This window comes from Miscanthus floridulus, chromosome 2 (genome assembly GCF_019320115.1).
Source record: "Miscanthus floridulus cultivar M001 chromosome 2, ASM1932011v1, whole genome shotgun sequence".
NCBI lineage: Eukaryota > Viridiplantae > Streptophyta > Magnoliopsida > Poales > Poaceae > Miscanthus > Miscanthus floridulus.
Genome location: NC_089581.1, coordinates 50305749 through 50315717, shown reverse-complemented (window position 1 = coordinate 50315717; position 9969 = coordinate 50305749). Strand labels below are relative to the sequence as shown.

Genomic DNA, 9969 nt, shown 5'->3' with positions numbered 1-9969 from the left:
CTCACTATCCGGGAGAGACGGTGATTCGAATCAATTTCAACCAGCTATGAGTTTATTCCTAACACAAACCCAGGTCTACCAGCCACGGTAGCCTTAGATCACATTTGGTACAACTCAAGTATACATTTCGCGGGTTCGCCCAGCGCCACACAATCAGGGACACCAAATGCCAGGACATTCAGGCCAGCCTGCCCTTGGGCTCAGTTTGGCTCCCCGCACATCCTTACTACCATCCAGAGTGCGCACTCTTACAGAGTGGGGCCTAGCCTAAGTTGAGCTACTCGGCTTTGCAGTCGGAACGAGTTATCCGACCAGCTATGTGATAGGCATGCGTTCAATCTTGTCAAAAGGTCCAACAATGGTATGGTCCTTAATTGGCATAGACGGAATCACATGAGTCAACCTACCATAGACTCTACCCGGCCTCAATTTACATTACCCCATGGTTCTTTTCCATGATAGCAAATATAGCCAACCGTGCCTCGGTATCCACCTATATCTCGTAGGTGACAGGAAATCACCTGACTTCTACCGGTCTAAGCATGGCTAAGCATATATTCGATCCTGGACCTACATAGGGTTAAAGATATATTTCTGGACAAGGAAAATATATGCATCAAGGGGTTTCAATCAACTCTTATAACCTAAGCATCAATCATAAAGGACTCGAGTAATATTTTATAAAATATTGGGAGACTTAGAATGCTCCGGGGCTTGCCTTTCAGAAAGGAAGTGGGGCAGTGGTTAGGGCACCCTAGAAGCTCTTCTAGGGTCTACTCTTCTTCGAGAGCTACGGCTTGAGGAATCTCCTGCTGGTCCCCATTCTCTCCTTCGTTGAATTCCAGCAACGTTATCTCCTCCATCGATCCTATATGCATGGATATGGCATAAGATATTGCGAATGCATACATGCCGACAAGTTTAGTATGATGATACATGATGAATGCATTCTTATAAGTATTCTTAATAGCATGGTGTTAAAGTAATAACAAGTGCATTATATTTTACTGAGTAGGTGCATATCTCTTCTTGATTACTTAATCAAACACTTCAACAATTTATTTACTATACCACAAAATAGCAGCTACGTGTTTTACGCATAACTGAAGTTATACTTATCCAAATGCTATGATCTTGGACTTTCTGGAAACAATATAAAATTGTTTACAACTCTTATTCAATCACCAAAAGCTAATTCGCAATCTATATTAACCAAAATAGGCAATCAATCTAGTGCTGTCCAGAAATTCCAGAGAGCAAGCATTCCGAAATACTTACTTTAAACAGCTATAACTCATAAACCCTTTGGCCTATGGTCTTGAAATTTTGACACAAGATATATGAAGAAGTTACCTACAACTTTGTTATTAACCATTTTTATAGCAAACATCATTTTTACCATGCAACATACTAAACCACAGAATCTGTCCAAAAACCTTTCTCACCCAAATTATAAAGCAACGATATTTCTATTGCACATAGCCATTCCAAATTTGACTCAACAGTTCAAGGACATCAAATAAACTCAAGAAATCATAATGTCTAATCCCAAACTATTCATTTAAATGCCTTTATCAATTTAACTAGATAATTAGGTTAAATAATAAACATATACCCAATGTACATCATAAATTCTCAGAAATTTACAGTGGCTTATTAGTGCTACCAATAGACTACTATAAAAGTTTCATGCCATTTTACCAAGTAAAATATCCTATGCAAAAATGACAAGGCATAAAGGCTTAAAACAACATAAATAGGAAACCCTAGTGAAAAGTGTCAAGCAACATATTTTATATTTTTCCTAGCTAGAGCATATCAATACAAAACCCACAAAATTGGAATCACATTTTTATCATTTTTCTAGCTCAAGATATCTAATTTACAAAATGGTAAACATACAAAAAAATCACTCATTTAACTATATTTAAATCACCATGAAAAATACCAGAAAATGCACATTTCATATTTTTAGAAAATACTACACTTCCTAAGGAACACTACAAAATTTAGTTCACAAGATTTGGATCCCTACAACCCTACTTATCATTTTCAAAGTTTGCAACAAAACTGAAAACAAATGAACTAGCTTTCTCCATCGAGTCATTGACAGCTGGAGGCCTCGGTTCAGTCGACCCCACACGTCAGCTACGGCAATACAGAGCACGGCGTGGAACAGCTGGAATTCACCAACGGCGACCCTCTTCGGCGACGACACCGACCCAACCATGATCCCCATGACCTCCCGCACCTATTGAGCTGACAAGCTAGACCTATTACCGAAGCTAAGCACGGCGGCGGCGTCAATGGCAGCATAGTAGAGCAGGACAATGGCGCTACACCGGCGGTGACCACGACGACTCGATCTAATGAGCCTACGAGCTGCTACACACGACGACGGTTCTAGAGCACCAACCGCTACGACGAAAGGCGGTCGGAGGCGGTGCGGCCATGACGACTTACCGGGCATGGTTAGTAAGCAATGTGGGCGCGGTGAGACTCTAGGATGACAGTGGAATGGCACGGTGCTCGGTGGAGGTGACGCGGTGATGTGGTGGAGGTGGCAACAGCACTGCTACGGTGGTGGAGAAGCGACATGACGCGGCGCAAGGCGAGCGGGGTGGCCGGCAATGGCGACGGCGGCGCTGTCCGCTACTGTGGCTATTGCGGGTGGATAAAGGAAGAGGCAGAGAGCGAAATGAGAGCGCGGGGATGAAGCAGGCAAGTGCTGGGGATAATGAAGGCGCGCTGTGGCTCAATGTGGCCTGGCTGCTCAGACCAGCGATGATGCACGGCTTCACTTCCACCACGCGGTGGCCATGCTCTGTTGCCGATCAGCCACTGAAGACCGAACGAGTTGGCCATCAGAGCCCTAAACCAAGCCTGACGATGCGGTCTGACAGCGATAAAACTCCTAATCCATAGCATGTTAGTGCAAACAACCTAAACAGAACTCATAGCCCTAAGTACCAGCTACCAAACTCCTTTAGAAATCAAGGTCTAATTTGCAATGGATAGATAGTAAAATCAACTCAAAGTAGTAACCATCAAACTGCAAGCACGCAAGACTTAATTTTTTTTCCAAAGTGCTGAAATCAATGAAATACTGATTCTTGTGAGCAATTTTTAAGTATGTTAGGAGCTAAACTAGCCTATGATCCAAAAATAAAAGTTGTCCCTCTCATCCAACACTACAACTTTACTTTAGTGCACACATCCATGCAAAGTCTCTATCATATAGTTCAAACTTGGTCATGAATACCAAAGTTGCTCATAATGACACTCTAAACATGTTCAAGCTATTGATAAGGTCACACAATCATTTCATACACTGGTTACACACAAAGCTTTCTAGATCACCTTCATAGCATCACTTAAGTACTTGATCATGCAAAGTGATCTTCATGAACCATGTTCCATTAGTCATTCTAATTATAGCTATGATGTTTTAGTGACTCACATCCACCATCTACATGTATTCACTAATGGTCATATGCATATATACAAGGAAACATAAAATAACAAGCATGTTTCATATGTTTCAAGCACATGTTTCAATTGTAAAAGCTTATCTATGAATGCTCGATGCTCATGCTCATACAATGTGAGTCAAATTATGCAAGCTTAACACCTAGGGTGTTAGAGCTGGTTTCTAAGCAAACACATCGGCGTTGGCACGTAGGAAGAAGATGAGCACGCTTACCTATTTGGGGTTGAGGTGAGCCCCAATCTTCATGGTCTTGGAGGGGTCGTCGAGGCTGAGGCCGACCTCCTTTGTTTCCTTGGACTTGGCAGAGGCACGAGGAGGATCCAGCGATGGGATGTTTAGGTCATCGGTGGGCACCGTCTTGGCATCGGTGACCACACTAGCCATCAGGATGGAGAGGTCGGTGGCTTCAGCGAGGGTGAGACTCTCTATCTCACAGGCATAGGCGATGGAAAGGTTGGCCTGTAGGTCCAGGACTCCTATAGGCAAAGGCATCTTCAGCACTAGATAGGCATAGTGCGGTACAACCATGAACTTGGCCAGAGCTGGCCGACCAAGTATGGCGTGGTAGGCGGTGTTGAAGTCGGCGGCATAGAAGTTGATGTGCTCAACGTGGTAGTTCCTAGCCATGCCGAACTATACTGGTAGGGTGATCTCTCTAAGCAGTTTGGATGCCCTACTAGGTACCACACCCTAGAAGGAAGAGTTGGAGGGTGTGAGATCTCCTATCCCAAGCCCTAGCTTCTTTAGGGCTTCGGCGAAGAGGAGGTTCAGAGCGCTCCCGTCGTCGACGAGCACTTTTCTGAAAAGCACTTTCTTGACGGTTGCATCAAGGACGAGGGGGAAATGCCCTATGTATGGGATGTCTGCCCACTGGTCGTCCCTACTGAAAGTGATGGGGACCTTGGACCAGGGCCATAGCTGGGATTGGTGACGACGTCTTTCGTGTTGGCAGTGAGCACTCGGCGGGCGGTGAGCTTCCGATCTCTTCTGCTCTCAGCAACGGCGAGGCCCCCGAAGATGGTGGTGACCACTTTGTTGTGATCCTAGAAGGCATTGTTGTTGCCCCCAGGTCATCGGTGGCCTCTGGCTCCATCATTGTTGTCATCGTTAGGCTTTTTAGCCTGGAACTCCTTGGCCAAACTGAGGCAGTCCTTCATCTTATGTTTGTTGTTTTTGTGGAGAGGACATGGGCCTTCGAGGATCTTCTTGTACTGCTCGTCATAGTTGCACTTGGTGTGAGGTTCATCAACAGCGACGACAATGTGGTCTGGTCGGCGGTGGTGATATTGACCAGATTTGGATCTTTTTGGCCAATCACGACCATTGTCCTGATGGTGACTGGAGTCATCATAGTGGCAGTCACTGTGGCACCGGTCGTCGGGTCGCTCGTCGCTGCGGTGAGTTGGGTGATGAGTGCGCGCATCCTTGTTGAAGTGCACTTCGACCTCTTCAGCATCGGCGTACTGATCAGCGGTTGTTATCATCTCGCCGATCCCCTTAGGCGACTTGTGATTGAACTTGGAGCGGAGGTTGCGGTGATGGAGTCCTTAGACGAAGGCGGTGATAATGGAGATGGGGATCCTAATCTTCCGTCCGGTAGAGGTAACTATCGTTGTGGCAGAGAATGACACACCAATCTGGCTTTAGATTGAAAGATCAAATCCTGCAATCTTAGCACCACAACTCCTTTGGTTATCAACCAAGACACGGATCTAGTTGACCTCGCCAAGAAGGCTAATCCCTTCCTACATAATGAAGAACACAAGTAAGAACAAGAAAGAAAGCAACCAAATTGCAGATGAATGATTAATCTCATGAGTTGGGGTCTCATAAACCGATGAACGGTGAAACTGTTCTTGACAGAATAATCTAAGCAAAACCCAAAACCTAATGATGGCGGCGGCATATGATTATAAAGGTCTTAGGGTCGTTGCCTACCCTGGACGCGCCCCCTAATGGGCCCAAACACGATACACGGTCCAATGGACCAAAAGAAGGTGTCGCAGCACCCTGGTAGATTCTGGATGCTGACTTGTTTCGATGATTCCCGTTGATTCCGAAGAGCTTTTGATGTAAAACCACTTGGATTGGCTTCCTTATCAAATTGTCTTTCCATCCATATGTGGATCATTGAAAACGGAGTCTGGATACGTCCTGGGTGACCAGTTTAAGGTAGACTGGTCTTAGAGGCCGAGGCAGACTCGAATTCTTGTTGGACTGGGCCTCCGGCTTGTGTTGGACGTCCTTGCTGGTCATCATCACCTCCACCACTTCCTCTAAGTCCTTCATGACCCTCTCCAATGTTCCTAAGCAAGATAACATCATTAGGTAGTAATCTATTCTCAAAAGTATGAAAAGTATCGCTTAAGAACGAGCTCACCTCTAAATTGAGTTGTCGCTTTCGAGCCCGGGTCATTGGACCTTGCATGACGGTTGGAGGATCAGTGGGTACCTCTGAAGAAGTGATGTCCTCATCATCCTCCCCCTCTTGAATTGGAGTCATCCTCGACTCAAGCTCATCTTCTTCTCCCAAATAAGGTTTCAAATCTGCAATGTTAAAGGTAGGACTAACCCCGAACTCGGGTGGCAATTCAAGTTTGTAGGCATTATTATTTATTTTCTCAATGATCTTATATGGACCAGCTGCTCTTGGCATTAATTTAGACTTACGCAGCTCAGGAAATCTATCTTTTCTCAAATGTAACCAAACCAAATCACCCGGTTCAAGTTTAATCTCTTTTCTACCTTTACTACCAGCTATTCTATACTTTTCATTCATTCTTTCAATATTTACTTTAGTTGTTTCATGCAACTTATGAATAAAATCAGCATGCTCTCTAGCATCACTATGTATTCTCTCAGTGGTAGGTAAAGGCAAAAGATTAATAGGAGCACAGGGGTTAAAACCATACACTACCTGAAAAGGACTCACCTTGGTGGTTGAATGTTCCGCCCTGTTATATGCAAACTCCATATGCGACAAACAATCTTCTCACATCTTCAAATTGCGCTTTAAAATTACTCTCAGCATGGTAGATAATGTTCTATTCACAACCTCAGTTTGCCCATCAGTTTGGGGATGACATGTTATAGAAAATAGCAGCTTGGTCCCCAATTTATTCCACAACATGCGCCAAAAATGACTCAAGAATTTTGCATCGCGATCTGAAACAATAGTAGAAGGCATACCATGCAAGCGAACAATTTCTTGAAAGAAAAGGTCAGCAATATGAATAGCATCGTCGCTTTTATGACAAGGAATAAAATGTGCCATCTTAGAAAAATGATCAACCACCACAAAAATACTATCCCTCCCCCTCTTAGTCCTTGGCAAACCTAATACAAAGTCCATAGATATATCAGCCCAAGGAGTAGAAGGAATAGGAAGAGGCATATACAAACCATGTGGGTTCAATCGCGACTTAGCTTTTTGACATGTGGTGCACCAAGCCACGTACCGCTCCACATCACACCTCATCTTAGGCCAAAAGAAGTGTGTGGACAGCACCTCCTCCGTCTTCTTGGCACCAAAATGTCCCATCAATCCGCCTCCACGTGCCTCCTGCAATAACAAAAGACTAACAAAACCAACTGGAATGCATAGGCGGTTAGCTCTAAACAAAAACCCATCATTGATCATAAACTTATTCCATGTACATCCCTCTCTACGATTAAGCAACACATCCTTAAAATCAGGATCAAACGCATATTGTTCTTTTATTAATTGAAGACCAAAAATCCGACAATCAAGTTGGGACATCAATGTATATCTTCTAGACAAAGCATCAGCAATCACATTATCCTTCCCTTTCTTATGTTTGATAATATAAGGAAAAGATTCAATAAATTCAACCCATTTAGCATGCCTACGATTTAGATTATTATGAGAGCGAAGATACTTAAGCGATTCATGATCAGAATGAATAACAAATTCTTTAGGCCATAAATAATGATGCCAAGTCTCTAAAGAATGAACAAGTGCATACATTTCTTTATCATACGTGGAATAATTAAGAATAGGACCATGCATTTTTTCACTAAAGTAAGCAACAGGTTTACCATCTTGCATCAAAACACCACCAATGCCAACTCCACTAGCATCACATTCTAGCTCGAAAGTCTTACCAAAATTTGAAAGTTGCAGCAATGGTGTGTGTGTGAGCTTGTCCTTCAAAGTGTCAAAGGACTCCTCTTGTGCCTCTCCCTAATGAAACACCACCCCTTTCTTCGTCAACTCATGCAATGGGGAAGCAATGGTGCTAAAATCTTTGGTGAAGCGGCAGTAGAATCCTACAAGACCAAGAAAACTCCTCACCTGTGTGACGGTTTGGGGAACCAGCCAGCCCTTAATGGCTTCAATTTTCATCTCATCCACCTCAATTCCCTATGGAGTTACAACATAGCCAAGAAAAGAAACTCGATCCATGCAAAAGATGCACTTCTCAAGGTTGCCAAATAGACGTGCATCACATAAAGCATTAAAAACAACACGTAAGTGATCCATATGTTCATTAAAAGACTTGTTGTAAATCAATATATCATCAAAGTAAACTACCACAAAATGTCCAATAAAAGCTCTTAAAACCTCATTCATTAAGCGTATGAAAGTGCTAGGTGCATTTGTCAAACCAAAAGGCATTACTAACCACTCATACAACCCGAATTAGGTTTTAAACACGGTTTTCCATTCATCTCCAAGTTTTATTCTAATTTAGTGGTAGCCACTTCGTAAGTCAATCTTAGTGAAAATTATAGAACCACACAACTCATCAAGCATGTCGTCTAGCCTAGGAATAGGATGACGATACCGAATAGTAATATTATTGATGACTCTACAATCAACACACATACGCCAACTTCCATCTTTCTTAGGAACCAAAAGTACAGGAACGTCACAAGGACTAAGGCTTTCACATACATACCCATGGTCTAAAAGGTCTTGGACTTGTCGCTGAATTTCCTTAGTCTCCTCAGGATTGGTTCGATAAGCAGCACGGTTGGGCAAGTTTGCTCCCGGAATCAAATCGATTTGATGCTCTATCCCTCTCATAGGTGGCAGCCCCAGGGGTATCTCAGCTGGAAAAATGTCCTCATACTTCTACAAAAGGTTAGTGACAGCAGGAGGCACCGAGCCAATAATATCATCAAGCGAAAACATAGCTCGTTTGCATACCAAAGCATAGCAAATATCATCATCAAAAATTTCAGCAAAGTCATATTTTGTTGCAAGCATAACCCCACCCTTCAATTTAATCCCCTCAGCCTTAGAAATAGATGTAGACTTATCCTTTTTAGGTGGGAAAATAGAATTAGCAACTTGCTGATTTTCAGATTGGACATCATTCAAACTAACAACACGTTCTCTATCAGCTTGTATAATTTGAGTAGGGGTCAAAGGTACCAAAGTAATTTTCTTTCCTTTATGCACAAAAGTGTATTTATTACTTCTACCATGGTGTGTAGCATCATTATCATGTTCCCAAGGACGACCCAATAAGAGTGAACAAGCTTGCATAGGTACCACATCACAATCAACAAAATCAGCATAAGAACCAATGGAAGATGAAACTCTGCAAATTTGTGTTACCTTTGCTTTACTAGAATCATTTAGCCACTGAATATGGTATGGACGTGGGTGTGGGCGTATGGTCAAGCCAAGCTTCTTGACCAAATCAGAACTCACCAAATTGTTGCAGCTACCTCCATCAATAATGACACGTGCTCGACGGTCACTGATGACGAAGAAAATCTAGAACAAGTTATGGCGTTGTAGCTTCTTAGGTTGCTGGACTTGTGAGCTGAGCACCCGCTGTACAATGATGCTCCTATAGGACACCGTGGCCTTGTCACCAAGGACTTCACCATCGTCCTCATCTGCATCTTGGTCTTCTTCATCCTTAATGTCAGAGGTGCTGATGTAACCATCTTCTGTAGCAATATATGCCTGCTAACTTGGGCAGTCCTTCTATACATGGCCAATGCCATGGCAGCGGTGGCACTGAATACCCGAAGTGCATCCCATCGATGCAACGGATGAGGAACTCTTGGTAGGCACCTGCAAAGAATTTTTACCTGAATCTGAAGGTCGTGCGAGAGGTGCCTTAGGTGTAGCGGAAACTCTAGAGGTTGTTGGTCGCTTGCTCGCTAGAGGAGGCGGCCGAAAGGTGGTTGGCTTGGTCAGCCCCGATGATGGTGCTGAGCGTGGCGTGTATGTGATGTTGACCTTGCTCTTGCCCTGCTGTTCACGCCCCTGCAATTCCTTTTCTACAAGGATAGCAAACTGAAACAACTGGTTGATAGTGTTAAATTCTTTATAATCAACAATGTCCTGAATCTCACGCCTCAAACCCGAATAAAAATGACAAATGGCATCTTTGTTTCCCTCTACAACACTATAGCGCATCAATCTCTTTTGGAGCTCACCATAGTAATCCTGTACAGATTTATCTCCTTGTTCTAAACGCATCAATTTCTTATGC

The 9969-nt window shown here is 43.4% G+C and overlaps 1 protein-coding gene across 1 annotated transcript; it reads right to left on the bottom strand.

Annotated features, from left to right (window-relative positions):
* Positions 1-3703: 3703 nt before the first annotated feature.
* Positions 3704-4117, bottom strand: LOC136536522 (uncharacterized). The gene has a single exon (XM_066528788.1). The coding sequence runs from the start codon at positions 4115-4117 to the stop codon at positions 3704-3706; it is 414 nt and encodes a 137-aa protein (XP_066384885.1).
* Positions 4118-9969: the final 5852 nt, after the last annotated feature.